The sequence below is a fragment of the Ciconia boyciana genome, chromosome 9, assembly GCF_034638445.1.
Source record: "Ciconia boyciana chromosome 9, ASM3463844v1, whole genome shotgun sequence".
NCBI lineage: Eukaryota > Metazoa > Chordata > Aves > Ciconiiformes > Ciconiidae > Ciconia > Ciconia boyciana.
The window spans coordinates 10,752,680-10,780,021 of record NC_132942.1 but is presented as its reverse complement, the minus strand read 5'-3'; the positions used below and the strand labels follow the sequence as shown (position 1 = coordinate 10,780,021).

General features: G+C 63.7%; 4 protein-coding genes across 5 annotated transcripts; 1 reads left to right on the top strand and 3 right to left on the bottom strand.

Moving 5' to 3' along the window:
* Nucleotides 1-4,719: 4,719 nt before the first annotated feature.
* On the bottom strand, nucleotides 4,720-7,548 carry B4GALT7 (beta-1,4-galactosyltransferase 7). The gene is made up of 6 exons (XM_072872239.1): nucleotides 7,395-7,548; nucleotides 6,943-7,299; nucleotides 6,013-6,238; nucleotides 5,656-5,739; nucleotides 5,371-5,475; nucleotides 4,720-5,192 (listed from the first exon to the last, which is right to left on the bottom strand). The coding sequence occupies exons 1-6, from the start codon at nucleotides 7,439-7,441 to the stop codon at nucleotides 5,037-5,039; spliced, it is 975 nt and encodes a 324-aa protein (XP_072728340.1). The 5' UTR covers nucleotides 7,442-7,548; the 3' UTR covers nucleotides 4,720-5,036.
* Nucleotides 7,549-7,944: 396 nt separating this feature from the next.
* On the bottom strand, nucleotides 7,945-11,654 carry LMAN2 (lectin, mannose binding 2). Its single transcript, XM_072873269.1, has 8 exons — nucleotides 11,480-11,654; nucleotides 11,272-11,390; nucleotides 11,038-11,155; nucleotides 10,654-10,733; nucleotides 9,355-9,516; nucleotides 9,040-9,154; nucleotides 8,597-8,716; nucleotides 7,945-8,441 (listed from the first exon to the last, which is right to left on the bottom strand). The coding sequence occupies exons 1-8, from the start codon at nucleotides 11,619-11,621 to the stop codon at nucleotides 8,281-8,283; spliced, it is 1,017 nt and encodes a 338-aa protein (XP_072729370.1). The 5' UTR covers nucleotides 11,622-11,654; the 3' UTR covers nucleotides 7,945-8,280.
* A 1,482-nt stretch (nucleotides 11,655-13,136) lies between these two features.
* Nucleotides 13,137-15,233, bottom strand: LOC140656943 (ADP-ribosylation factor-like protein 3). 2 transcript variants are annotated; one of them, XM_072873270.1, is made up of 6 exons: nucleotides 15,213-15,233; nucleotides 14,698-14,868; nucleotides 14,491-14,607; nucleotides 14,282-14,332; nucleotides 13,284-13,469; nucleotides 13,137-13,184 (listed from the first exon to the last, which is right to left on the bottom strand). In XM_072873270.1, the coding sequence occupies exons 1-6, from the start codon at nucleotides 15,228-15,230 to the stop codon at nucleotides 13,137-13,139; spliced, it is 591 nt and encodes a 196-aa protein (XP_072729371.1). In that variant the 5' UTR covers nucleotides 15,231-15,233. The 2 variants fall into 2 exon arrangements, with proteins under 2 accessions (XP_072729371.1, XP_072729372.1); XM_072873271.1 differs by having other exon boundaries at nucleotides 14,698-14,841; nucleotides 15,213-15,230.
* Nucleotides 15,234-17,469: 2,236 nt separating this feature from the next.
* On the top strand, nucleotides 17,470-26,206 carry RGS14 (regulator of G protein signaling 14). Its single transcript, XM_072873345.1, is given in 16 exon segments — nucleotides 17,470-17,520; nucleotides 17,523-17,663; nucleotides 19,345-19,366; nucleotides 20,605-20,759; nucleotides 20,867-20,959; nucleotides 21,544-21,687; nucleotides 21,856-22,005; nucleotides 22,195-22,315; nucleotides 22,404-22,528; nucleotides 22,605-22,808; nucleotides 22,913-22,989; nucleotides 23,168-23,294; nucleotides 23,639-23,720; nucleotides 23,908-23,966; nucleotides 24,175-24,289; nucleotides 24,598-26,206. Coding segments are annotated over 16 exon segments (1,899 nt in total). The 3' UTR covers nucleotides 24,831-26,206.
* Nucleotides 26,207-27,342: the final 1,136 nt, after the last annotated feature.

Sequence of the window (27,342 nt, the reverse complement as noted above, 5' to 3'; positions counted from 1 at the left end):
ACGGTGGGGCGGGGAGGAGGAGGAGGAAGGGGGACGGCCCGGCCGTGCCCACCGGCGGGGTGGGGCGGTGCCCGGGGCGGGCTGGCTGCGTGCAGCGCCGAGCACCCCTTGCGCAAACCCCCAGCGCCGGGAGACCCCCGCAAACCCCTCAGCTGCAGACCCGGGACCCGCAGCAGCCGCTCCAGCCGCCAGCCGGCCTCCGGTGGCCCTCGCCGTGGCGGTGGGCTGGTAGGAACAGGCCATATCGCCCACCCCGGCCGCGGGCTGGGCTGCCGGGGCAGGAGAGAAGCGTTTTGCTCAGCCCCGTTGGCTGCACCAAGCCCCCGCGGAGGGGAGAGGGGTCTCGGCTCCGTGGGACACGCTCTGCACCCTCCTCTTGCAGGACAGCCCCCTGTCCCCCCGCCACAGCACCCACGGGTGTGCAGGAGCCGCGGGAGGTGCCTGTGCTGCGCAGCAAACTCCACGGGCCGCCATGGGGGCATCGAGTACCCCCGTGGGGCTGCCACCCGCCCCAGCACCTGGCCCGGCACCAGTGAGGCACAACACGCTTCATCCCTTTGCATCAGCCCCGCCACCAGCCGGGAGCCGGTTTTGTCACTCGCCACCCCTGCAGCGTGCCAGGCACATGGAGCAGGGATCCTGGCACAGGGCGGACCTGGTCACCCCGTGTCCCAGCCTCCTCGGGGAGTGGGACGCCTGCAGCAACCCTGCTCCGTCCCCACGGCAGCCCGTACACAGCACCATCTCTCCCCAGGGAGTGATCGCACCCGCACCATCCCCAGCCTGGGTTCGGGGACACGTGTATTCGGCGTGCTCACGCACTGAGGCCCTGCTTGCTGCCAGCTTCCCCTGCCACACACCAGAGTCCTCAAGCTGTGCTGCCAGTGCTCACCCACACACACGCACACTGTCCCCGGTCCCTGCTCACCAGGCTCACATGCTCGCATTATCCTCGGTGTGGTGCCAAGGCACACAACCGCTCCCTCCGTCCCCGGCCTCCCTGTTCCCTGTGGCTCCTTTTCACCGCCCAGCTGCACTCTGGAGCGGCAGGACACGTAGCCTCTGAATAGGGGGGCCCTTCACAACAGTGCCGTTTCCCAACCTGCTGGCACCAGGTATGCATTTGCGATGCCCTGGCCCTCTGCCTGGAGCTCAGCCACGCGTGGGGCACCCCCAGCAGCCCGTGGGGCCGCTGGGTCCCTGCCAGAGGGACAGGCACATGCCCGCGGCAGCAGGCAGTAACAGCATCCCGCCGGGGCCTCGGTCTGGGCAGGTTGTGGTGATGCCGGGCTGACTTCAACGGGTGCTGGTCACAGCCGCACCCCTCCTTCCCGTCTGCCCCGTTTCCTGCTGCCACATCTCCACTGCCGGCTGCACTCCCCCAAGCACGTCTCCATGGGACGGCAGCTCCCGTGGGGCCCCAGGGCTCAGCCTTACCCGGGACACTCCAGCGGGCACGGATGCCCCGTTTCCTGGGCAGAGATGCTCCTGCCTCCTGTCGGCTTTTCCACAGCCCCTCTCTGCTCACCTCAGTCCCCCGGCCCCCCCCCACATCACGATACTACAGCAATTTCATGTGGCCACCAGCAAACCACTCCAAGCACCACCCGGTTTAAAACAACCTGGCAATAAAAGCCAGCCGATTGCCGTGCCCACGGCAGCCCCCACACGGCCTCACTGACAGCAATTTGGGCCCCAGAAGGGGGGTCGCAGAGGGGCAGGGCTGACGCTCCACGGGCTCTCTTCTGCCCTTGAGAGCACGGGAACGCCGGGAGGCCTCTGGCTCAGCTCCGCAGGGCTCCAGGGACAGCAGGCAGGGTGTTATCCATCTGCAGAAAGGCGATGGGGAAAAACCTCATCCCCTCCTGCTGGGCCATTGCTAATAATGAAGTGCGTGGGGGGGGGAACGGAGCTGAGCGACCTCCGAATCACATTCAGGGCTATAAAAGGAAGCCGGGTCTCCAGCATGGTGCCTCTTCCACAAAAGCAACCGGAGGATGAGGGGGCTGCGAGCAGAGCTGAGAAATAGCTGCCAGGCAGCGGGAGAGGAGCCTTTAGCGCTGAGCGAAGTGCGAGGTGCACATATGCTCCCTGTTTCTGCACATCTACGTCTTCGTGAAACCTGCCCAAAACTGTGTCATCTATTTTGAACGGTGCAGAGAAATACTTTGATCTGCCTCCGCCAGCCTTGGCTGCAGTTCAGGCACTGGTAAGTGGCTGGCATACAGGTGTCCGATCCCAAAACCTGCACGATGAAGAGACAGGAGCAGGGCTGCTGGGCCGACATCTCCCTCCGGCCAACTGCAGCAAGGGCAGTGACACGTCCTGGGAACACCTCTGGAGCAGTGCACCATGTGCCTGAGCCTGCCTGCAATCTTCATGCCAGATATCAGTGCTGCTTTGGGGCCGCCAGGCTGGAGAGGCCATCGGGAGCTCTTGCGTAGCATGTCCCTAGGTCGCCCTGGGGCAAGGACAGGCCCTGAGCTGGGGAGGAGGACACGCTGGGCCTGCCTGTGCCTTGGATGATGCAAAGCAGCACGGCCTGATTCTCACCGCCCTGCACTGCCACCTCGACCCCTTCCTCGGGAGGCAGCCCCCCCTCGCACCCCAGTCCGCAGGGCTCCAGACTCCTCACCCAGCTCCGGAGCAGCACGGAGAGCAGACAGCACCAGATCTCTTCAGACACCCCATCCCGCTGCTCCTACATGGTACACGACCCCCACGCTTGGCTCTGATGCTTTTGCCTCCCTCATCCTGGCACTCCTCCCCGGAGGTGCCACGTCCCCAGGGCCGCTCGGCTTCCCGGGATGGCGACAGCTTCTGTCTGGGGACGTCTGCAGGCACCCGGCAAAGCGACTGCTCCAGGAAGCACCAAGCAGGGGACAAGGACAGAAGGGGACCAGGGAACATGGAGGGCCTGGTGCCAGCACTGGCGAACGCAGGGGTACCGGCTGCTCAGCTGGGTCTGCCCAGCTTGAGGAGGCAGCAGCACCCAAAATGCATGCCAAGACCCCAGAGCCAGCGCAGCACAGTCCCACACATGGCACCATCTGTGAGAACAGCCCAAGCACCCTCCGCTCTGGAGCAGCACAGCACCGCTTCACCCAGCAGCCCGAGCAGGCAACCAGGCCAGGCTGGTGATGGAGGAGAGGAGCAAAGCGCTGGCAGGGGTCTCCTTTGAGAGTCAGCGGGTGTCTCTGCCACCCCTCAGCAGATCAGGGTGAGCGGCAGCATCCTAGAAATCACAGCGCCTGTTTGCTCCCAGCACGAGCAGGCATGGACCAGGCACTCCTCCATGGCCACTGCTGCCACCCGGGGCTTGAGAGCCAGGTCCCAAGCAGGGCATGCAGCCCCCCTGTCCCTCCTGCCCAGCTCTACACATCCCACTTCCCAGCAAGAGGTGTTGGTGTGGCTGATTTCTGCCAAACCCAAACAACTGTCAGCCCCCAGGGCCCTTCCTCACCCGTTCGGACCTTCCCAGCTTCCCCACCTCCTGCCTCCAGCACCGCAGACCACCCAGGCACGCTCCCAGCAGCCAGAGGAGGACATTCACCTCCTCCTCCTCCTCGTGTCTCCTGTCCCAGGGCACTCTCCCAGCACACGGTGTCAGTGCTTCGGCCGCCTCCCACAGGCTGCTCTTGCACTGACAGCAGCAGGTTCCCAAGTCACCGCATGGGTTGGGCTCCTGGGGACCTGGGGTTTGCAGGGTGCATTGCCTGCATTGCCTCCTGCTCACCAGCACCCCAAGGCTGACACAGCCCTTTGCCCGGGCACCTTCCCCAAGCTGTTCACTGACCCAGACAAGCCAACATCCACAATGAGGGGCTTGAGCTCACAGCAGAGCCCTCGCAGGCCCCGCCAGCAGCAGGGGACCAGCAGTGATACCCTCAGCAACTAAACCCCCCTTGCCCTGCTGGAAGGGGCAGCCCAGGTCCTTGTCCTGCCACGCCATGGGAGAAACCGGCCTGGCGGCAAGGCAGGGCTGGGCGGCTAGAGCAAGCAGGTGACACCTGCAGGCTAGGTTTGGGGACAGAGCCCCACACAGCCTTGCCTCTCCCTCATCAACCCAAACCCTCCTGCTCCCACCTCGAGGGGAGCATCCCAGCCCCCACCTTGCCCAGGGAAGCTCTTGTTCCCCTTGACTCAGGCGGGTTAGGGGCAACCGTCCTAATACCTGCACTTCACCCACGCCGTTGCCCCGGCTTCACCAGCACTGTGGTCAGCCTGGCCGCCAGTCTTTCCCAGGACACCTCATACAGGGCCGGAGCAGATCCCAGTTCCCCTCAGCACTGCTGGGGGGACATCATGCTGTCCCACACCCCCTGAAAAAGGCCAAGGCAGCACATGCCACAGAAGGCAGGCAAGGAAGGGAGCAGCTCAGCCAGAACTCTCCTCCTTACTCCACAGAAAGAGAAGTCCTGGGCTACCCCAACTGCTGACATCCAGCAGAGCCGTGGATGCTGGGGCTTAGGGCACAGCTCAACCACAACCGCTTCCTGCAATGAAGCGACCACAGCACAGCCCTGGGGGCACCTGGCAGCTGACAGACAGACACCATCTCACTGAGCCCGTTTCAGACCAGCTTGGCCTCCGACCCAGAGCAGATCACCTGTCCAGACAGCATAGCTGGGGCCAAGCCAGAAACGGGTGCACTGAAGCCAGTAAGGTGAAGGGAGCAGGAAAAAGGAGCAGCACAGCCCAGCCCAGGGCATTCACAACTCACAGGTGCCCTGATAGTTCTTTATTATCCTCTGAGCTGGGTGGCAGCTCAGCCATGTCCAGTGCAGGAAAACTGCCTCCTGCACCTGCCCTGGGAGGCAGCACCAGTGTCTGCAGCGACGCCGCAGAGTCCCGCTCTCAGCCTCTTCTGTTGGTCCCAGCAAAGCCTGGTTCCCAGCCCTTTCTGTTCCTCTGCGTCTCGCCAGTACCGCCATGCTCATCTGCTGCAAAAATCCTGCCTGCTCCAAGCAGCTCGGTGGCAGCCCTGGCATCTCGGCACAAGCACAGCGCGCACGACCAGCACACAGGAGACGGGCTCAGCCAAACGTGCACCAGGGGGTCTCGCTTGTGTCACAGTCCAGCAAGATATTAAGGACGGTGCAAGGGGCTCCTGCCACACTCAGAGCTGTCCGTGACTCGATTCGGTACCTCACGTTGTTCAGACCTCCCTCCCGATCCACCTTAAACTGTTCCTGAGGAAGAGAAAGACCATTCAGCTCGCACTGGCTTCCAGTGGAGGGGGAAGCACCCAGTGCCCGGGGAGGGAGTGCAGAGCTGGCAGGGGAGTACACGAGAAAGGAGGGCTCAGAGCACGTGGTGATCACAACCCGAATCTCCCGTGGTTCCCCCTCAACCACACTGAGGTCTCACCTGCTTCTGCGCAGCAATGCGCTTCTGGTCTCTCTTCCTCCAGGCTGGGTCATGCAGGTGCTGGAAAGTCTCGTATCCAGTTGTGATTCCAGAGGGACGGCGAACCTGGAAGGAAAGCAAAGCTTCTGTAAAGCTACTGGAAGACTTGCTGCACCTGCTGCTGGAGTGGGGAGCAAAGAAGGGCTGCCTTCCCCAGGTCCCGACCTGGGTGGCTACAGCCAGAGGCCAGGTGGGAGGCAAGGAGAAGGGCAATTTCAACCTAGGAGGCCATGGAGCACCCCTTACCTGGAGACCAGCTCCTTTGATACGTCGATAAAACTCGTCGTCCTCCCGTCCCCAGCCCCAGAAGCGGTTGGACATGCCATTGCACTGAAATGAGAAGGGCATCGTACCGCCCATGGTCTGGTCCAGCACAACTCCATGTGCCGCAGAGGAGCAGAGACCAGCATCACAAGCCCTGAGCACCAGCGCAGCCTCCCCTCTCCTGCCCCCCACCAGCTCACACCACAGGCTCTGTCCCCAAACCATTCTGACTCCTTTTCCCCCTTCCCAAGTACGTAACACAAAATGTACGACTGTTCACCAAGACAATGTCGTAGCTCCTGCCCCAAACTGGCCAGGATGTCCCACCCATGCGCTCACCATCTCATAGTGCTGCTTGGTGAGCAGCAGGATGCCACCCACATAGGTCTTATAGTGGTAGAGCGGGTGCAGCTCTGGGGATGCCACATGGAAGGGCCCTGCCTCTGGGAAGCCGTAGTCCAGCTGCTCGTTGAGGGGCAGGAGATCGACATCATGCATCGCGATGTAGTCGGTGTCATTGCCGCTCTCCAGGAAGCCCACGTTGATCAGGGATGCCCTGTTAAACCTGCCACAGGACCAGGGACTCTCAGCTCCACGCACAGCAGCCGCTGTACCTTCACATCCCTCTCCCACGCTCCCCAACGCTAAATGTTTGACCGGTCCCCACACAGGGACACACACAGACACAGCGTCCTCTGCCTTCACAGTGCCGGGTGCCACGGCTGCCCATCCTGAAACTGCACCCCTGCTTCTCCCTAAGCAGGCAGCACACACTGAGCACGATGGTGACGCGCAGGGGTTTGGCCGCTGCAGACAGCAAGGGGCTACGGCAAACCCCGTCCTGCCCAAAGCCGGCTGGGGAGCTGCACAGCCCCTGCCAGGGCTGCAGGCAGGTACTGGACAGAGAGCAGGGGGTGAGCGATGGCATTTCCAAACACCCCATGGTATTTCTTTGAATTTTAGCGTCCCTAGATGTTTGCTGCTATAGACCTGCGACACTGGGGAGAAAGCAGAAATATCTGGGGGTAGATAGTTATCTTCTTGCTTAGGAAGAGACAAGCAAAATACCACTTTGTCCTAAAAGCTCTAGAGCGAGTAAATCTGGGGAGAGCAACACGCCCCAGCCCTGACTGCCCGCTGCCCAGGCCCTACGCTCCTCCACACCGCCCAAGGGAAGCAGGAGACCCTCTCAGCACTCATAGCAGGGACAGAGTTTCGGAGAAGGGTCCCCTCGCTGCCTTCGCTCGCTGCGGCGAGGGGAGACGCTACCTGAAATGATCCACCTGGTTGAGGATGAAGATGTGATGGCGGATCCTCTTCTTGCTCAGGAAGCGGTGCATGTAGGGCACGAAGGCCAGCAGCTCCTCGAAGCGCTCCCGGAAGGGGACGAGCAGCGCCAGGCGGTGCGGACCCCACGACGGCTCGTCCTCCGCCGGCAGCAGGGGGGCCTGGGGCGGGCAGGGCTGGCGGGAACCCCCCCGGCTCTGCCCGCCGCCCAGGGCCGGCCCCTCGCCCGAGCAGCTGAGCTGGAGCCAGAGCAGCGAGGCGAAGCCCAGGAGCAGCGCCAGGAAGAAGAGCGGGAAGACGGAGAACCTGCCGGGCAGCAGGCCTAGGAGCGGCGGGGACCTGGGGCACAGCGGGGGATCAGCGGCCGCCGGGGACGCCCCCCCCTCCCGCCGGGGACCCCCCCGCCCCGCGCCGCCCGCCCCCGCCCCGCTCACCCGCCGCCGCCCAGGCGGAGCGCGGCCCTGCGGCGGGCCGGGCCCATGGCGCTCGGCCGGCCCCGCCGCCGCCGCGGGACACGCTGGCTGCGCCCCGCCGCTCCCCCCCCGCGGAAACGCGGCCCGGCCCCGCCGTTCCGCCCCGCTCCCTTCCGCCCGGCGGGGCGGGGCCGGGCCTGGGGGACACACGCCCCCACCGCCGGCCTGGGCCGGCCTCCCTCCTCCGGGACACCCCCCCGCCTCCGAAACAACCCCCTTCCTTAACTTCCCCCCTCCTCCGGGACAACCCCCCTTCCTTAACTTCCCCCCTCCTCCGGGACAACCCCCTTCCTTAACTCCCCTCCCCCGTGCCTCCGGCGAACACCCCCCAGTTCGTCTGGGACCCTCCACAGGGATTGGCCACCCCCCCGCGACAACCCACCACCAAACTGGGATCCCCGGGGGCAACACCACGACCCCCAGCTCTCTCAGGCCCCCTGGGGCTTCCATACCCCCCCACCCCCCAAGCAGAGCCCCCTTTCCCCACCCCAGACAGACCCAGAGCCACAGGTGGTGTCAGTCCTTTAATGCCCCAGTCACAGCCTCCTCCCCCCAGCCCCCTTACATTCACACCCGCTGCTGCTCGCCCCCCCCGCCACGGGCAGCACGACAGGTCCTATCTGGTGGGGGGAGCAACCTCCAGGCTCCCCCACCGCAGCCCCGGGGCCCACAGCGGGCATCGCCCCCCTCAGTCCAAGCCGCCGAGGGCTGGGCGGGGGGTACAGCCAAACAGACAGATAAGAAAATACTTCTGATATTTCTCAGAAACAGCTTTTAGAAACCACAGTTTTTACAGCTCCCCATAGAAAAGATGGGTTTGGGCACAGGCCACGGCCCACGCCTTCCACTAGTAGAAACGCTTGTTCCGCTCCTGGCGTTTCTGGAAGACCACAGCTCCCACCACAGCACAGACGATGATGCCCAGCAGCGCGCAGAGCAGGAGCAGGAACACCTTCCAGCCCGTCAGAGGCCCACTTCGGAAATTCCCCGTTGGGTCATCCACGTTGTCTGCAAGGACAAGAACAGCTACAGAGACCGACCCAGCCTCGCTGCTGCGGGGTCTCGCAGGGACTCACAGCTCTGACACCTTTCAACAGGGCTTTAAGAGACCAGCCCCAGCATCCCACTGCTCTACCAAAGGTTTCTGAAGCCCAGAGACTCACCTTTGGGTGATTTAAGGAGGCTGACGCTAGGCTCAATCTTGGTCCAGTCAACAGCCTCATCTTCTAGAGGGTGCTCCACCATGAGCTGGAATAGCTTCATCGAGATAATGTCGTGATTGTCTAGGAAATAACCATCATCACCAAACACTGTCAGAAGCTCTGAGAGACATCCGCATGCTCAGAGCACCTTAGGTCCGTGCTCTGCCAGGTCCAGGTCTCCTTCCCTCTCAAGCCACCCTCACACCCCAGGTATCAAACTGCAATTTGAGATGTTCCTTAGCTCTTAGGTGCCTCCTTTCCCAGGCTACAGGTCTCTACCCAACAGGGTTTCAAGATTTTAACAACTGAGGGAAAAGAAGCCATTGAAGCCATCCAACGCATCCATAGCATTATAGTCCAGGCTCCGAACAGGAGGTATTCCTGCGAGCAAAGCCCCCTCTCACCAGACAAATCTCCAGTGCCAGCAGAAGCACCGAAGAAGTAGCCGGTTGGCAGCTGCACCCCTGCAAGGTCAATGCAGTTCTTCCATTCGTTCTTGTCTTCCACGTCGGTCATCACCTGTAAGACCAGGGAGCGTCACACCAAGGATGCACGCTGCCATCCTGCCCGCCTGCAGCTCTTTTGGAGCCAGAGGCGCAGGTGGACGAGCCTGGAAAACCATCTCCAGGTCACCTACTGACACAGCAACACCCACCCCGCAGTACTGCCCCGTCTAACGTGCATGAGACACCCTGCAGAAGGCGTCTGCCACATCTCACCGTCAGGCGGCCTCGGGAGTACCGAATTGCCAGGAAAGTGTCATGGTTCTGGTTCCGAAAGTTGGCGGTGCACCCCGCCAGCTCTGTCCAGCGCCCATCCTTACTGTGGTCATACGTCAGGGAGCCGTTGTTCACCATCGCAGAGATATAGGGGAACACGCGCTGCAGGGAGGAGAGCACTGGTGCTTTCAGTCTGCAGGAGCCTTCGAGCTGCAGACCAAGAGCCACCTTCCCCTGCCTGGTCAGAAATCTCAGCAAGAGCAGGATCTCAGCCAGGCACGGCAACAGAGCCACAGTTTTGCTGCACAGTCAGGTATGGAGGGCAGAACAATGAAATCAAGGCTCATTTTCTATGCAAAGCTGCTTCTAAACTGAGCACAAGCTTGTTTTGGCTAAAGCAGACCAGCCATTTCTGACCTTCTGTATCAAGACCCCCCATAAGCCCAGACCGTACCACCTGGCCAGGGCAATGAGACTGCCCCAGACTTGCGGAGTAAGCACCAGACCAGGTAAGAAGTGTAAGAACAGAGCACAGGACTCAGAACGGGCAGAAATCTCACATGAGCAGCATAACCACCCTCAGGGCTTTGTAGTCAGCAGATTACGTACACTGGAAGAGGCCAACTGGAGGCAAGAATTCAGCTCTCAGTGAGCATCCAGACAAGAGGGGGATGGGCCCATTTCCAGGTGCTTTATGACTTAAGTGACATGTTTTTGGTGCAATAGATCTCACTAGCACAGTTATGTTTTCTGACTGTGCCGTAACAACATCCATGAAGACAGAGCAGGAGAGAAGAAAAGGACCGACAGCCCCCACAGTACTGATCTATATTTCAGCCACGGGGAATTCTGGAGCAAAAAGCCAGCCCAGGAGTTTCTCTTTTAGAGACACCCAGGTTGGAAACAGAGAATAAGGCCAGAAACAATGTGGAATGATGAACCAAAGCACAGAGAAGTTCAAGAAATGACACTCCGGATGAATATACTTTCAGGTGGATTCCTCTAACTTAACTTAATAGGTGGTGCATAGTTTACACCAGCTCCATGCTGCCCTCTCACCCTGAGGGGAAAAGGCCTTGGAAACATCTGTGTAGTCAACAACAGCAGGAGGTGGAGCAAGGACCTTCTTATCTCTGTTAATGCACGTGCAAACTCTTCCCTTTGCCAGCTCCCATGACAGGAAGAGCAGCCCACTCTCACATAAGGAGAGACTTTTCCCTGGTCCGGAGAAGAACTCGGAACACGAAGCCGTGCGGAAACAGCCTCCTCGGCACTGAACGAGCTCCCTGAACTACTCACCTCTGTCGCTTCATTGTTGGGATATGTATCAAGGAAGATAGCCAGTCCGTGAAAGTTGTCCTTGCTGCCAAAGACAGGACCTGCAACAGGGCAGAACATAGGGAACAGAAGGCTCTCAGAAGGAATTTGTGCTCAGAGACTTCTATTGAGAAGCTGCGACAGCCGTTTATTGCCAGGCAGATGACTGAGGGTGCCTGTTTCCAAGGCGGAACACGCAGGACACGCCATCCCCATCTAGTGAAACCAGACAGAGGGGAGCTCAAACGCCCTCCCTGGTGAAAAACCTTCCAGGACAGGGGCAGCTCCAAGGGCAGCTCCCTGGGCTGCCCCAGGGCACGTGCGAGGCCTCAGCCCAGCCAGGCAGCCCGTGGCTGCATACCGTACCTGGCACCAGGCGCTCCTGCGTGTACCACAGGGCCAGGCCGTCCCCGTGCAGATTCTTCTTGCCGGCTCCGTGGATCCTGAAGTGGACGTGGAGCTCCCAGTCCTTGAGGAAGCAGGGCTGCGCGGAGAGACCACCCAGCGGCGTCAGGGCAAGAGCCGGGAGAGGCGCTGGGGCCGCCCCGGGCCCCCGGCGGTCTCCCCTCAGCCCCCAGCCGTGCCCCCCCGGGCTCTCACCACGCGGTTCCAGATGGAGCCCTCCCGGCTGCGCTCGTCGGGCGTCAGGCGGACGTACTGGCTGGTGACCATGGTGCTGCCCTGGAAGTCCCACAGCGGCATCGCGGCGGAGCCCGCACCTGCAACGGGCAGAGAGAGCGCTGCTCAGCCCGGGCCGCCGCGGAGCATCGGTCCCGTCCCGTCCCGCCCGGCCCGGCCCCGCACTCACCCTGATACGGCTTCATCAGCGAGTGCTCCCGCTTCAGGTGCTCGCTGTTGCCGTCCGTGAGCTCGGCGGGCGCCGGGCGCGGCCCGGCCACCGCCACCAGCAGCGCCGCCGCCGCCAGCAGCCCGCCCGCACCCGCCGCCATCCTCCCCTTCCGCCTTCCGGCGCGCCGCCCCTGCCCCCGCCCGGGAGCGGCAGCCCGCGCCGCCAATCAGAAGCCCTCACACTACCGCGTTCCCGCTTCCAAGGGCAAGCGTCACTCCTGCCCGCCTATGGACGAGAAGGGGGCGGGGCCAGAGAGGCGAGCAGCTCCCGCCGTGCTTTGGGCGGGCGGGTGGGAGGGGGGAGGGGCGGCAGAGCACCTCCCGGTGTGCACTGCGCGGGCGCGGCGGCGCGCAGCATGCCGGGAGTTGTAGTCCGGCCTCCCCCCCCCCTCGTTCCAGTCACGTGCGTGCGAGAACGTGCGCGGCTCGTGCCGCCCACGGGACACGTGACCCACTCCGGCGGCGCTGACGCGGCAGCCCCCGGCAGCCTGTCGCCATGGCAACGCCACACAAGATGGCGGCAGGCGCTAGGGAGGGGGCTCGGCCCCGGCCCGCCCGGGGGTCCCGGCCCCGGGAACGGCCCCAGCCCGGGGCCCCGCAGGCCTCGCCGGGCCGCAGAGCGGCGGGGCGGGGGAGAAGTGCTGTCCCAGCACGGCGGGAAGGACTGGCCGAGGCAGCACAGGGGTCACAGGCAGCTTTATTCAGGGCCACAGGTCTGCCTGTGGGCAGGCAGGGCTGCAGCCCAGGGCCTGGCACAGCAGAAGGCCCCCAGCCCCGTTGCGGCTTGTCTCCCACCCATCCCCAGTGGTGCGGGTGCTTAGCCATGGTGGCTGTGGTGGCCAGGGAGCTGCATCTTCCAGCCCTTGTGATGGGCATCTTCAGCGCGGTGACAGAAGCCCCAGCTTGGGTGTGTTTAGGGCAATGCCCTCCCCGGTGGCTCTTGCAGAGCAGCCCCTCTCAGTGGCATGCGCAGCGTGGCTGCAACCAAGGCTGTCACCAGGCAATGAAACCCCTCCATTGGTGACTGCATGGCCAGGTCCTCTCTGTGTCTTTGTGCTTGTCCCAGGTCCTGTGCACACGTGGGAGCTCCTCTGGCCAGCAAAAGATACTGAACCAAGGCCTCCCCGAGCCAGCTGCCATGCCTAGGGCAGCACCGGTCACATCCTATGGGAGCGGAGGGGAGTACACACCATTCGGTTGGCTGTACGTGTCATGGCTGAGGGTGTAGCCGGTGCCATGGTGGGGTGTTCAGCGTGCTCTGGGCAGTGTGCGTGCTGCAGCAGTCTCTGTGGGGTGTGCCAGCAGTATGGATGGACAAGTCCTGAGCAGGTTCTTGTTCTGGAGGTGTGCAAGCCCTTGACACAACAGGACATGTGCTTCCTCCGACAGCACTGCAGCTGCAGGAGGGTTGGGGTGGTACGAGGAGCCTGTGGAAGCCCAGGAGGCAGGGAGAGGGGAAGCTGACTGATTAGTGAAAGACTGGGTAGGAAGCCCATCTGAGCACGGCAGTCTGAGGCTCAGGGCCCAGCCGAGCCCTCAGGGGGAGTCTAGGGACCAAGGGGGTTGGCCATGGCTTAGGGACCTGCAGCTCAGTCCAGTCTGGCACTTCGCAGCTCTCACTTCTTCCTGTTCATGATCTGGCTGGAAATCCAGTTCATCCCATCCTGGAGGGAAGAGAGAGACATGAGCACAGCCCCAAGAGCATGGCAGGTCCTTGGGTCCTCTCCCTCGTCCGCAGAGCCCGCAGGCCCCCATCCCTCTACCTGCACTCCTTCCCCAGACAAGGCTGAGCAGGCCTGGATCTGCCATTCCCGGTCCCGGTAGGTGTGGAGGCTCAGCCCTTCTGCGATTTCGGCTGCAGGTGCTGCAGTCACTAGGTCCTGCTTGTTGGCAAACACCAGCAGCGGGACCCCCATGAGGGACTCCTCCTCGGTGAGCTCTGCCAGCTCCTGCCAAGAGAGAACAGTCTCCTAGGGCTGCTGCCCACTGCTGCCCTCCTCCACAGAGCTGCCTGGCCACTTGCCTGAGCTGCCCAGGGTGGGCTGGGGCACCTCAGTCCCCCAAAATGCCTCACTCCCCTCTCTCTGGTGCTCTTGTTGCAGCTGAAGAAGCTGTGAGGTCTCGACATCCCGAGGGAGAGACACACGCCCCTGAAGCTCCATCTGCCCTGAAGAGAGCCCAGGAGCCGCACGCAGTACTACCTGAGGGCTGAAGCACTCCTGGCACTGAGAGCCTTGGGCAAAGGGCAGCTACAGGAGGCTGCTGTCAGCCCCGTGCTGTCTGGCACACCCACGCCGCCGTCTGGTGCCGGTACAGCCAAGACTGGCACTCGGAGTCTCACCTTCCCCTCTCCAGCTTCGTTCCCAGGGTTTGTAACTCTGAATTCGCTACTCGTAAACCTTTGCTTGGTTGTATCGCTAACCTGGTGCTGGGGAGGTGGGAGGAGGGCATGAGGCTGGCGACCAAGGGGTCCCTCTCACCAGGGGCAGAGTCACCCCCATGTCAGGTACCCGTGGGGCATCACACCCAGCTTGGGGGGAGCTGCTGGGCACAGATCTGCCATGGGGGGGAGTGGCTCTAGGTGCTGAGACCCCAATCACGAGCCCTTCCCACATAGCTCTGGGGACAGCGTGGTCCCCACAGCAGTGCTGCCCCACGGTAGAGAGCAGCCTCGCTCCCCTCTTCAGTCCTCAAAGAGCTGGTGCCAGCCGGGTCCAAGCCCCAGGACCCCACAGCCGCCCCCCACCTAGACCCCTCATACCTGCCCAGTCTCCTCGAAACGCTTCTGGTCTGCGCTGTCAATGACATAAATCTGCCGTGGGGACAAAAGGGACAGTCAGTGGCTCCTCTTTGCCCAGCTGCACAGCCCTCTGCCTTCTGCTGGGGCTGCAGGGCTCTGCAGGGGTACAGGGCCCCCCAGGCTCTCTGCACGCAGGGCTGCAGTGGGCTGCGGGTGGCCGCCCCACTCACCAGCAGGTCTGTGCTGCCCAGATACTTCCTCCAGTATGGGCGGATTGAGCGCTGCCCCCCAATATCCCAGACGTTTAGCTTGAAGCCATTTGAGTGGACGCTCTTTATGTTGAAGCCCTGCGTGGGGACACAAACCCCGGGGCATCACCCAAGGGGAGGGTAGGACCTGCCACCCTCCCACTGCCCGTGGCCCCCAGCAGCACCTACCTGGGTGGGGGTGATGGTGCTGACGTCCTCGGACGCCAGGCGTTTCAGCAGTGTGGTCTTCCCTGCGTTGTCCAGCCCCAGCAGGATGATGCGGAGCTCCTGCTCCGGGGAACCCTTCAGCCTCTGGATGACGGAGAGCAGCCCCTGGGGGCACGGGGTGCTGGAGGAGCCCTGCGGGGTGCTGGGTTGCTGCAGAGCACCCTCATTTTGGAGGGGGGAGCTGGGCGCACTGTTGGCCATGGGTACCCTGTGTCTATGGCCTGAGCAAGTGCCAGGGCTTGGCTCCCAAGGTGTCCAGGCTTGGGGTGGCCCCACGGCAGATCCGCCCAGCCCCAGTCCCCCCCCCAGTGTGCTGTCCCTGCCCTGGGAGCCCTGCCAGCTCCTGGGTGTGCTGGGGGGACAAGGCCAGGGTAAAGCCCTGGTCCTGCTCTGCCAGGCTGCTTGACAGCACAGCCGGGAGCTGGTGCCAGCACACCCACCCCGGCGCAGGCGGGATGTCACCAGACCCCGCTTACCTTCTGCACATCACCCATCGCTCTGGCCCATGGTACGCCTGGGGACCTGCCAGGGGCTTGTCCCCAGGGCCCGCCGGTGGCTGCGTGACTGGCACGCTCCCCATCCCTGGGGGAGGAAGAGGATTACGGGCTCCAGAATTAGCTGCTGTTTTTCCATTTACCCACGGCATTAAATAATGCCCTCGGCAAATCCCCCAGCCAGCTGTCGCCCCGCCGTCGCCTGCCCCCGGGATAAACCAGGTCCCGCCGGGCTGGGGCACTGGGCCACAGGGCGTTCCTCTCCCCACGGGGCCAGGCTCCGGCTCGGGGATGGCATCACAGCGGGAGGATATGGTACCCAGGCACCACAGGCGTCACCGCGGGCAGAGCATGGCAGTGGGATGGAGCCGTGCAGCCGGCGTGTGATCCTGGGAGAGGCACTTCAGCCCCAGCCTCCAAAGGGGGCCGCTGCCTGCTGCCCAGGCAGTGGAGGCAGGCCACAGGCATGGCCGTGTCCTGGTGCACAGTGCTGACACGGTCTTCCGTGCGAGGGGTGATGCCTCAGCACGTCCCCATGTCCCAGGCCACCCACGCAGGGTGAGGCGACATCAGCACCCACGAGCTGCCCCTCGGAGGGTGGCAGGAGGTAACGCTGAGACTGGAGCTGCTCGAGGCCACGTCAGCCACTGCCGTAGCTCCCCACTGCCGTCTGAGGGAAACCACCATGCCCTGGACCAGGTCGAGGGCTGGGCTGTTGGCAGCCAGAGGTCAGGCATGGCACAGGACAGGCATCCAGAGAGGCACAGGCACCTTCTCCAGCAGCCCACCCCAGCCCAGGTGGGGTGAGGGGCTCGTCTGTTCACCATTTGGATTAAATATATTAATTAAGCAATGTCTTTGATTCTTGCATGCCGCAGTTCGGTCCTCGGATCAGGTTTCCTAGCAGAGAGGTTATCCTTGTGGTGAGGACCGTGAGTCACGCACTCTTGGTGAGGCATTTTTATTTATAACTCCCGTTGCAAAGCCAAGCCAAACAACACAGCTACTCTCTGACAAAGAGAAGGGGAGAAGCAAGATCGCCCCCCACCCCACTGCTGCTCCATGCCACAGTGGGGGGCAGAGGGGCAGCAGCGGGGGCCACCCTCCACTACCCCCTGCCTGCAGACCCTGCCAGGGCTGCGGCTGCTAATGCCGTACTGCTTTTGTGCATGTGCACGGTGGGAACACTTCATTTTTCTCTGCATAGATCTGCACCCAACTTAATGTTAGGGTTCTGCTTTTGATAGGTTAATCACCCACCTTACGTCCCAGTTATTAGCATTTCCATGAGTGGGTTGCCATGGTGCTCTGCGGTTTATCCTGTAACTGTTAGTTACTTACATTTCCTAACAAATATCCTAAAATATCCTTGACTGGTTTGTGGTTGCTGATGAACATGGAACCCCAACCTAGGAGATGGGCAAAACTGCTTAGGCATCAGTTTGGTGACTCCAAGCTGCACGTCCACCACTCCTCTCTGCCAGGCTCTGCCGGCGTCCACGGCGCAGGCAGCTCTCCCCAAACGCTGGCTGCTAATGGCAGCAGCAGCAGCACGGCCCTGGGGCCACCCCCAGACCCACTGCTTGGCAGGGGGCTGGCAGGCAGCTGCGTGCCCGGCCAGGTGTGAGCAGGGCAAGCGGCACCAGGCTGGCGGCGGGGTGCATTGGGTGTGCTGATGCCCCCCTGCCCCTGCACCCCCCTTCCCTGGGGTGATGTGATGCCCGGGAGGAGCCCGCTCGGGCTGCCCAGGCTGCTGGGAGTGGTGGCAATGGGGTGGTGACCCTGAGGCAGCACAGGCTGTGCTGGCGATGGGGATGGGGATGGGGGTTGGATGGGGATTGGATGGGGATCCAGATGGGCATGGGGACAGGAATTGGGATGGGGACGGGGATGTGGATGGGGATGGGAACAGGAATTGGGATGGAGATTCAGATGGGGATGGAGTCAGGGATGGGGATAGAGATTGGGATGGGGATGGGGATTGGGATGAGGATTGGGCTGGGGACGGGGAAGTGGATGCAGATGGAAACAGGGATGGGGATGGGGATGGAAACAGGGATGGGGATGGGGATGCAGATGGAAACAGGGACGGGGATGGGGATGGGGATGCGGGCGGGGCCGCGGCGCCTCCTGGCCCGGAGCCGGAGCCGGTGCCCAGCGGGGCGGTGCCGGGGCCGGTGGCGGCGGCGGCGCGGGGCGGGAGGGCGGCTCCGCTCCCCCCGCTGCGGTCTCGGTTCCCATGGCGACACTTCCTGTGGCAGCCGAAAGCGGTAGTGCCGGGGAGCGCCGGGCCGGGCCGGGCCGGGGCAGCCGCACCGCGCCGCCGGCCAGGGATGCTGCGGGGCCGCGGGCCGCGCCGGTAGCGCGCTCGGCCGGGCGGTGCCAGGCATGCAGGGCAAGGGCAAGCTGCTGGTGGTCCACAACGGCCGCATGGTGAGTCCCGGCCCGGCCCGGCCCGGCCCGGCCCGGGGCGCCGGTCCCCATCCCCGGGGGCGGCCCCGCCCGGCGGCACGGCGTGGGGCTGTGTATCGGGCGGGCAGGGGCTGTTTGGGGCCGGGTACCGGGCAGGCAGGGGGGTGTGGAGCGGATAACGGGCAGGCAGAGGGATGTATGGGGCCAGGCAGTGGGCAGGCAGGGGGATGTGGGGCGGAGAACGGGCAGGCAGGGGGGTATGGGTCTGGGTACCGGGCAGAGGGATGTATGGGGCCAGGTAACAGGCAGGCGGAGGGGTGTGGAGAGGATAACGGGCAGGCAGGGGGTGTGGGGCTGGGAAGTGGGCAGGCAGAGGGGTGTGGGGTGGGAAACAGGCAGGCAGGGGGTGTGAGGCTGGGTAACGTGCAGACAGAGGTGTATGGGGCTTGGGTATTCCCAGCAGGCAGAGATGTAGAGGGGTATTGGGGCAGGCAACAGCATATGGGGCTGGGTAACAGGCAGGCAGGGACATAGGGGGCTGGGGTAATGATAAGGCAGGGGTCTGTGAGGCTGAGACAGCGATGTAAGCGGGGATGTATGGCATTGGGGTAATGGGCAAGCAGTGATGTATGGGGGGTAAACAGGAGTCAGCAGTGCTGTGGTGCATGGGACTGGGTGGCACAGGCAGGGCAGAGCTATGTGGGTGTGGGCAACAGGGATGGATGGGGAAGAGCAAGCAGATGACAAGATAGTGGTGTGTGGGGCTGGGCTAATGGGCAAGCAGGGCTGGGATGTGTGGGGCTGGGGTAAGGGGCATGGCAGTGGCATGTGGGGTAGGAGGGACAGGCAGGGGTGGGGTAGTGGGGCTGGGGTAGGAGGCAGGAGTGTGTGGGGCTGGGATGGGGACAGGCAGGGTGCGTGCAGGGCAGGCTGGGGTGTGCAGGGCTGGCAGGGTGGGGGGCACTGGCCAGCCAGGTCAAGGGCACCACCTCAGCATGGCCCCAGGCAGCGGGGGCAATGAGAGGCAGCGCCGTGCAGGGAGTGCTTGGCTGGGCTTTGACTGTGGAGGCTCTGCCCATCTGCCCACTTGCTGTGGGTCCTGGGGTACCACATCCCTGCGGCAGGTATCTGGGGCAGCCCAGGGGATGCTGCAGGGCACCCTGTCCTGCTGTGCCCTGGCCTGGCAGCTCTGGCAGGACCCGGTCCCTGTCTTTGGGCATCTGCCCTCCAGTAGCCCCAGGCCCCAAGGAAGGAGGGAGCAGTCAGTTTGCCTGCCTAGGGCTGTGGTTGTCCTTCCTTCCCTCCCCTCCTCCCCTCCTCTTCCTGTGCCGGGGAGACTGCTTCTCTCCTCCGCAGGCAGCGGTGGCAGGGTTACATCTAGATAGTATCTGCCCTTTCCCAGTTGCTGGCCTGGGTCCAGGGCAGTAGATGCACAGGAGGTGGGAGAAAAGCTGCGTACCCCTTGTAACCCACCCACCCCTGCTCGCTGCCCCCAGGCTGGGAGCCCTGTGTTGTGCCCCTGCTGTGGGGCAGCTGTCCTGGTTGCAGCTGACACCAGAGCGGTGTTTGCTGGCAGCCTGTGTCCCTTGCTCCTGGGTTCGGACTGGGCTTGCCCTGATGCTGCCGCCTGCCTGGGTACCGCTCCACTGGGCTGGCAGATGCCGTGTGCCCTCTCTCACCTCTCTTCTCTCCACCCCCGCAGGGCCCGGCTGTGTCAGATGGAGGTAAGGCTGCTCTTTGCTCTGGGATGGGAGGCCTTCATTGTCTTCAGGGGAGGGAGAAGCCCACAGCCAGACTGGTGCCGGGGCAAGGAGCCCGCAGAGAGCCAGGTCCTGTGTCAGCACAGGCTGTGCTGTGGGTGGGTGCATGGCCGGGCCCCCGCAGTGCTGGGCCAAGACCTGTGCCAGGGACTCCCTATATCCCCCCAACCCTCCCACACAGACCTGTGTCGCCTGCCCCTCTCTTCTGGCTGCTCAGCTGGCCCCCTTGGGTCTGAGGGGCTTCCTGGGGCAAGCAGAACCTGGGTACCAGCCAGTCCTGGGTTTCTTGAGGGAGTCTATCTGTCTGTCCGTCTGTCTCATTGTGCATTGGATATCTCAGATGGCCCATTCGTCCGTCTCAGCCCTGCTGCAGGGTCCTTCCAGTGCGGGGTGCTGGTGGCTGCTGTTCCCACCTGCATGCACAGGGTGTGCACAGTTACCCCGTGTTTTGGACAGGAGGAGATGGGCGGGGAACCCGGCAAAGCAGCAGCCTGCCTCCTCCTCTGTTCCCACTGGCTTTGCCAGGAGAGGCCTGCTTGCATACCCTTACCTTCTCTTGCAAATGACCCTCTGCTCCCAGTTGCTCACCAGCCAAACCTGTTCAAAAGCTGGGGTTGCCCCTGGGAACTTCCGTCTTTTTGATGGAAGGACTCCATTTGAATGCATGGTCATCTTGGGTTTCCCCGAGGGAGGGTTTCCTCGGGGTTGGGAGCTGGGGATGACACTTTCTGTGCCCTCTTCTCACTGGGTTTGTTCCTCATCATGGCCAGAGGAGCAGAGAAGGTAAGTTCAGCCACCCCTCTACCCATCCGCTTCCCTTCATGCCATGTGCCCCCCCCCCCCCCCCCCCCCCCCTTCCACCCTGCTTTCCCTCCCCGGCTGGGTGCATTCCCCACATATCTCAGCTTTGTTCCCCTGGGAGATGAGTCACAGGTGGAATCACGGTGACACCCCAGGGAGGGGAGGATGGCCAGCACTGGCAGGGAGGGCTGTCACGCTGGAAGGTGCCAGCTATGGCATCATGGCGCTCAATCTGCCGAGAATGCCACTGTGATGCTCCTTGTGTTCCCTACCTGAGGGCTCGCTGGCTCCGATTGGAATGGGGTGGATGAACTCCCTGCAGGTACAGGGGGCTACTGGCGACAGGGGCGTGATGCTTGGTGACACCCAGGCAGCCAGAACTGACCCTTTTTCTCTCTCAGAGTTAAACGCCTCCAGGGCCCGTGGCAGCAACAACAGCGTGAACAGCCTGCCAGGACCACCGGCCACCTGCGGCTCCACACAGGGGTCTGTGGTCAGCTGGGCTGAGTCTTTCGAGACGCTGCTGCAGGACCGCGTGGCTGTCACCTACTTCACTGTGAGTGCCACAGCCCACACCTCGGTCCGCACTCCCATCCACCGTTGGCAACCAGCCATCCCACAGCCATGGTGCCGCCCAGGCCAGCAGCTCTATCTGCCCCGCAGGAGTTCCTCAAGAAGGAGTTCAGCGCCGAAAACGTCTACTTCTGGCAGGCATGTGAACGCTTCCAGCAGATCCCAGCCAGCGACACAGAGCAGGTACCAGCCTCTGTGCAGCCACGGTGTGGCTGAGCCTGGGTTACGCAGCTGCTGGGAGGCACGTGGGCAGAGGTGGAGGTGGCTGTCGTGCCTGCATGTCCCAGGGTCCTGGCAGACCCCTGTTCTGGGAGGCTGAGCAGGCTGGGGTGTCTTGTGGGAGTGATAAGGAGATGGATATGGTGTGCATCTGAAAAGCCACATCCAGGACTGCCTGCCCTGTGGAGCAGGACGTGCTTCTCCAGTCCGGGGCAGTCAGAGTGTGGAGAGTGCTGCTGGGACAACAAGAAAGCAAGGGCACAGAGCTAGATGGGGGCTCGTGGGGACAGAGCCACGCGGCTGGTGGGGAACAGTTCCTACCTCGGGCTGTACCTCCACGGAGAGACTGGTGTGTTGTGCCCAGAGCCTGGTGCTGGGTGGGGGCGGCTGGCTCCAATGCCCATCCTGAAGCCCAGGTACCGAGCTGGTCCCAGGGGGACTTGGCCCCTCAGGGCTCAGGTGGGTCCACGGGGTGAGCCAGGGGCTCCCTGCAGGGTAGCAGTGAGGAGGGGGCTCCTGGTCCCGGCCTGACCCCCCTGCTCCCCCAGCTGGCCCAGGAGGCACGGCGAATCTACGATGAGTTCCTCTCCAGCCACTCGGTCAGTCCCGTGAACATCGACAAGCAGGCCTGGATTGGGGAGGACATGCTGGCCAACCCCTCCCCAGACATGTTTCGCATCCAGCAGCTCCAGGTACGAGCAGCACCCGTGCTGCACCCCACCCCCAGGATGGGGGCCGTGGGACCACCCTGCGCATCACCCAGCATCGCTGCTGTCGCTGTGGGGCCATGCCATGGGGCAGTGGCCAGACCAAGCTGTAGGTGGGCAGGAGTCTTAAGCACATGCATCCTCCCTTTGCAGATCTTTAACCTGATGAAGTTTGACAGCTACACGCGCTTTGTGAAATCCCCGCTCTACCAGGCCTGCCTGCGGGCAGAGAGCCAGGGGCAGCCCCTGCCTGACCTGCGGCCCCACTCTCGCAGCAGCAGTCCCCCACCTGACCTCAGCAAGGTGAGCGGGGTGGGAAGGGGGGACGGGTACCTGTCCCTTGGCCTGAGAAAACGGTGATGGGTCCCTTCCCTGCTGCTCGGAGCAAACCCAGCCCCGGGCTGAAAAAGGACAAGCGGTTTGGGGGACTGAGGAAAGGGAAGGGGCAGCCTTGGACATCCCCACGCTGAGATGCTTCTCTGTTTGCCCCAGAAGTCGAAGCTGAAGCTGGGCAAGTCACTGCCGCTGGGTGTGGAGACGGCGGGCAGTGGTGCCAACCGCAGCCCTCGCCGGTCCTTCAGGAAGGGAGAGCGGCGGGAGCCCTCCTGGGCAGGTAGGTGCTGTGCTGAGTGGGGCAGAGGGGCCGTGCTGCCCCTGAAGGGTGCCCGCAGTCCCCACCACCGTCCCTCTGTCTGTCTTAGAGGGGGGAGAAGGCGGTGGGAGTGCCATGCTGTGGCGGGAGTCCCAGGGCTCGCTCAACTCCTCGGCCAGCCTGGACCTGGGCTTCCTGTCCTCGGCCAGCACGGCCACCAGCCCCTGGACGGAGGTGAGTCGTCGCCGCGCTAGCCCTGCGGCATCACGCTGCCACTGGCTGTGCTTATCCCACCGCATCCCTCCCGCAGGGCCATCGGAAGAGCCTGGGGGGCAGTGAGGCAGAGCTGCCAGCCAAGCCCATGAAGTACTGCTGTGTGTACCTGCCTGACGGCACAGCCTCACTGGCCTCCGTCCGGCCTGGCCACTCCATCCGTGACATGCTGGCAGGGATATGTGAGAAGCGTGGCTTCAGCCTCCCCGACATCAAGGTCTACCTGGTGGGGAATGAGCAGGTAGGGTGGGCGGGGGGAGAGGGGGCTCCTGCCAGCCAGACCATCCCCAGGCTGGGACCACGTGCCACTCTGCTTGCTCTCTCCTGATCGTTTGGCTCTTGCAGAAAGCGCTGGTGCTGGACCAGGAGTGCTCTGTGTTGGCAGACCAGGAGGTGAAGCTGGAGAACAGGATAAGCTTTGAGTGAGTGGGAGCTTCGGGGCTGATGCTGTTGCCCACATGTGTCCGGTTCACATCATGCGTGGCCACCCACGGTGCCCCACACGCAACCCCCCAGGCAGTCTGGAACGACCCGGCTCTGCCCCTGCCTCTCCTGCCACTCCGTGTTTGCCTGCAGACAGCCTCTTCTCCCCCTCCGCAGGCTGGAAATCTCCTCCCTCAATAAGACCATCCGCATCACGGCAAAGTCAACCAAGCGCATCCGGGAAGCGCTGCAGCCGGTGCTGGGGAAGTATGGCGTGAGCATGGAGCTGGCGCTGCTGCGGCGGGTGAGGGCTCGCGCCTCGGTGGGCACGGCCCCAGCCGCTTGCGGCCAGGATGCTGGGGGCGGTGGGGGGCCAGGTCTGGGGCTTAGGCCAGGGGCTGCTGGCAGTGAGCGGGTAGTGGGGAGCAGCGGTCTGTGCCAGGGGCAGCCTGTGAGCTTGCAGAGAGTCACCGGTGTTTGAGATGGGCCGTGGCACCCCGCCGTGGGCCAGGAGGGACCGGTGGGTGCGCTCTGCGCTGTGCAGCCCATGACCCGGCAGGGTCTGGCCGGGGAGCTCACGGGTGCTCAGCCTGGCTGCCTTTGCCGTGCCACAGCAAGCGTGACACTGGCTGGCTCTTCCCGTTGCAGCAAGGTGAGCCAGCTGCCCTGGACCTGGAGAAGCTGGTCAGCACGGTGGCTGCTCAGAAACTCATCCTGGAAACGCTGGCAGGTAAAGTGTCCTCCCCTCCAAGCCATGTCCCCCCACCAGGCCGTGTCCCCCCCACCACAGCATTCACAGGGCCAGCCTGCTTTCTGCTGGCCACGGCTCCTGCTCACTGGGATGGGCTGCATCCTGTCACCGGCCGGGCCAGGACCAGGGTGCTGGCACGGGGTGCTGAGCATCACTTACCTTGCAGACACGCGAGTGACGGCGAGCGCCAAGGCTGCGGCCGCCCCCTCCCCACTCCGGAGCGAGGTGAGCTCAATATCCCACCGCCCTGGTTGGAGATGACCCCGTGGCCGCTGCCATAGTCTGTGGGGAAGGTGTGCCCTGCTGCGATGCTGGCACAGGGTGGGCAGCGGGTGCCGAGGTGGGAGCCAGGCTGCGGGAGGGCAACAGGGACGTGGGCTGGGGGAGCACTGCCTTCTTGCCCTGTCGCTGAGGCCTGGGCTGCTCATTGCAGGAGGGAAGCCCGACAGGAGCAGAGCCTGACACGCTGTGGGAGATGCCCTCCTCCTTCTCCCGGCCCCGGTCTTCAGCTGCCACGAACCTGAACCGCCGCACATATGACCTGGAAGGTGAGACCTGGCATGTCTGAAACCTGAGGGGCTGGGGCAAGACACGGGGTGAGGGACGCGGGGCCCCTGGTCTGCTGGGGATGGGTGCAGGGTCCCGTGAAGCTGGGGATGGGCTATGAGGGACTTGAGGTCCCCCTGTGCGCTGGGGATGGGTGCAGGGTCCCATGGGTGCTGGAATGGAGCAGGGAGGAGGTGCAGGTGCTGTGCCTGCAATATGTTCAGGGTCATGTCAGGTGGAGAGGGCAGCCGAGGCGTTAGGACAGGAGCCTGAGTGCCGGGCTCAGGTGTGTGACCTGCATTTCTTCCAGGGCTGGTGGAGCTGCTGAACCGTGCCCAGAGCTGCCGGGCCAACGACCAGCGTGGGCTGCTCTCCAAGGAGGACCTGGTCCTGCCTGACTTCCTCCAGCTCCCCGGGCAGGACGACAGCACCTGCGAAGGGTCGGATCAGCCCTGCGCCCCTCACCCAGGCTCCAAGGGAAACAGCCATCCTCAGCCCGCAGAGCCCGCACCGGCTCAGCCTTCGGTCGACCACGAGCTCTGATGAGTCCTGCTGCACGTCCGCACCTGGTGCGTGGTACCCCCGGGCCATGCCGGGGTTCAACATGGGGCCTGACCAGCCCCTGCCCTGCACCGCTGACACTGCCCGGACCGCAGATTCATCCACGTCCTGTCCCAAACTGTCGTGTCATGTCGCTGTGAGTGGTTGAGCAGCTGCCATGCCCCTCAGTGGGGTCGCATCCTGGTGCACGTCAAGGGAGTCCTGTACATAGTTTGAACCCCTGTTGCAAAGCACTTTGCAACGTCCCACGCATGCCTGGCACTGTCCTGCCCAGTGCCTCTGCCTGCTCTGCGTGCAGCAGAGCTGCCTGCCCAGCAAATCCTGCCTATGCCGGGCTGGCACAGCCCCTCTGACTGTTCAGGTGGGGAAAGCACCCTTCCAACCGAAGGGTGTGCGGGATAGAGAGGGTGGGTGGGGTGACAAGGCAGGCTCCAGCCCCAAACCCCAGTGCTGTGGGCAGGCAGGGTCAGGAGAACGCGTGTCTGGAGCTGAGGCCCAGATCCGGTCCCTGACCCCGCAGGAACAGGGCTTCCCGCGTTGTTGATGTGCGGGTCTACCCTTCCCAGGTAGGGTGAGGATGGCCCTGCCAGCCTGTGCCCCGGGCAAGTTATTACTGTCTGCATTGCGTTAGCGTGGCTGGGCCTGATCCTGCCACGATAGCACTGCCGTTGTGGAGCAGGGCACCTGGTTCCTGCCCCAAGCAGACAGAGGCAGAGCCAGCAGGTTGTGGCAAAGAAGCCTTCCTCCTCTCTGCCGGGAGACCCTGCGTGGGCGGCTGCTGAAGTGACCCATAGGAGCAGATCCTCATAGGTCCCCTGCCCCAGCCCAGCTGGGGCTGCGGGTGCTCGGCCCTCGGGGACAGGTCTGCCTGGTGCCAAAGGAATGCAGCACCCCTGGGTGCTGATCATCTCAGCCTGGTGTGCAGGTACGCAGCGTGTGCCCAGTCTGGCATCCCTGCCGGCGGCTGTGCTGGGCTGTAACCTTGAGCCCGGCTCTGCCGGACCTCGCTGTGCCCTGCAGGTCCCCATCCCCAGCATCCCCACGTCCCCAGAGGTCCCAGACCCAGTCTGCGATGGAGACAGCCCCCTGACAGCAGCCAGGAGATCCCTCCATCGTCTGTGTGTGCCAGGGCCCTTCCCTGGGTCACCGCTCTGTCACTGCTGCCCAGCCAGAGGCAGAGGGGTGGCCCAGGGCTGCCCCAGGGCTCACCCAGGGACAGGGAGCATGTCCACCCAGCCCCACGCTGCTGCAGCCGGCTGCAGCCCCGCAGCCCTGGTCAGAGCCCCCCTGTGTCTCCGTGGTGCTGCTCAGTCCCGTCTGTGGTGTGAAACCTGGGGAAATAAAGAGCATTGCCTGGACATGTGTCCCACTCCTTCCTCTGCCGCCGAGGCTAGACAGTGCTTTTCCCAGCAGCGATGTCCCCCCAGCCCCCCCTTACCCCAAAGAGCCCCCCTGGGGCCAGGGCAGGGCTGGAGCCAGCCCTTGGCCCTGATGCCACCCTGCCTGGCAGCAAGGGGCAGTGCCAGGAGCTTGTTTTCCCGGCACCTCTAACGGTGTAGGAGAAGCTGCGAGGCCGGCATGGCCGAGGACTTCAGCCCCGACCCTGTCAATGAGTGACAGCCGGAGCTGCCAGGGCCTCACTGGGTTAATGATTGTGGGGGCAGCTGGCCAAGAGCCCCCGGGCACAGGGCAAGCGCAGACACCAGCCTTCTGCCTGCTGCAGCCTGGCACGGGGCTCTGTGGGTGCCACTGTCTGCAGACAGAAGGGTCAGAAGGCTCCCCAGGTGCCTGCAGAGGCAGGACATGTCCCCTGCCATGGCACCTCCTGAGCATTCAGCTCCATCCGTTTGTGACTTGGCAGAGGCTCCGTGATGCTCCAGCACTGGCAGGGAGGTCCTCAGGCTGGCACGTCCCCAGGCTGTCCCCGAGCACACTGGGGTACCTAAGGGGGTCTCCACTTGCTCCCCCATACAATCGTGGCTGGCTTGTCCGTGGTGGTGGAACCCAGGAGTGCCTGGTCTCTGAGGAACGGGGACGTGACAGCTGCGTGGCCTCTCCGTGCCCCACTCCCCACAGGCACCAGGGCTGTAGGGGCCTTTGCCCCTGGCTCTCCCCTGGACAGACATGGACGCAAGCTGGCCAGGCACCTCGTGGGTGGATGGAAACTTGGCCAGAGGTGCGTAAACAGCGGGTAATGATAAATGGTATCAAGGAGGTGGTGACGGCAATGCTGGTGTCGCTCCACTCCTGCCTGCCCTGGCATCGCGCATGCTGGGAAGATGCCGGCTCTGCCCCACGCAGCCCTCACAGTGCTGCTGGCTGCTCTGCACTGAGCCGCTGGCACGGGCTGAGCCAGGCCACGTGCCACCATCACCACCAGCGATAGGACACAGCGACCGCACCAATGCTGATGTAACCCACCGCCAACGCCCCGGCGGCGAGGACGACGCGTGCCCTGGGCAGAGCCAGGTCCCTCAGGCTGACGCTTAGATGG

Excerpts from the sequence above, each read along its gene's own strand:
- B4GALT7 (XM_072872239.1), bottom strand. The coding sequence starts at position 7,441 with ATGGGCCCGGCCCGCCGCAGGGCCGCGCTCCGCCTGGGCGGCGGCGG. Across the intron at positions 6,239-6,942 it reads AACCAGGTGGATCATTTCAG|GTTTAACAGGGCATCCCTGA; the intron begins GTAGCGTCTCCC and ends GTCCTGTGGCAG. Across the intron at positions 5,193-5,370 it reads GCATTGCTGCGCAGAAGCAG|GAACAGTTTAAGGTGGATCG; the intron begins GTGAGACCTCAG and ends TCTCTTCCTCAG.
- LMAN2 (XM_072873269.1), bottom strand. The coding sequence starts at position 11,621 with ATGGCGGCGGGTGCGGGCGGGCTGCTGGCGGCGGCGGCGCTGCTGGTG. Across the intron at positions 11,156-11,271 it reads GCTCCATCTGGAACCGCGTG|CCCTGCTTCCTCAAGGACTG; the intron begins GTGAGAGCCCGG and ends CTCTCCGCGCAG. Across the intron at positions 10,734-11,037 it reads GCAGGAGCGCCTGGTGCCAG|GTCCTGTCTTTGGCAGCAAG; the intron begins GTACGGTATGCA and ends GCCCTGTTGCAG.
- LOC140656943 (XM_072873270.1), bottom strand. Across the intron at positions 14,608-14,697 it reads GCACCATCACCCCCACCCAG|GGCTTCAACATAAAGAGCGT; the intron begins GTAGGTGCTGCT and ends GTCCCCACGCAG. Across the intron at positions 13,470-14,281 it reads GTTTCGAGGAGACTGGGCAG|GAGCTGGCAGAGCTCACCGA; the intron begins GTATGAGGGGTC and ends CTCTCTTGGCAG.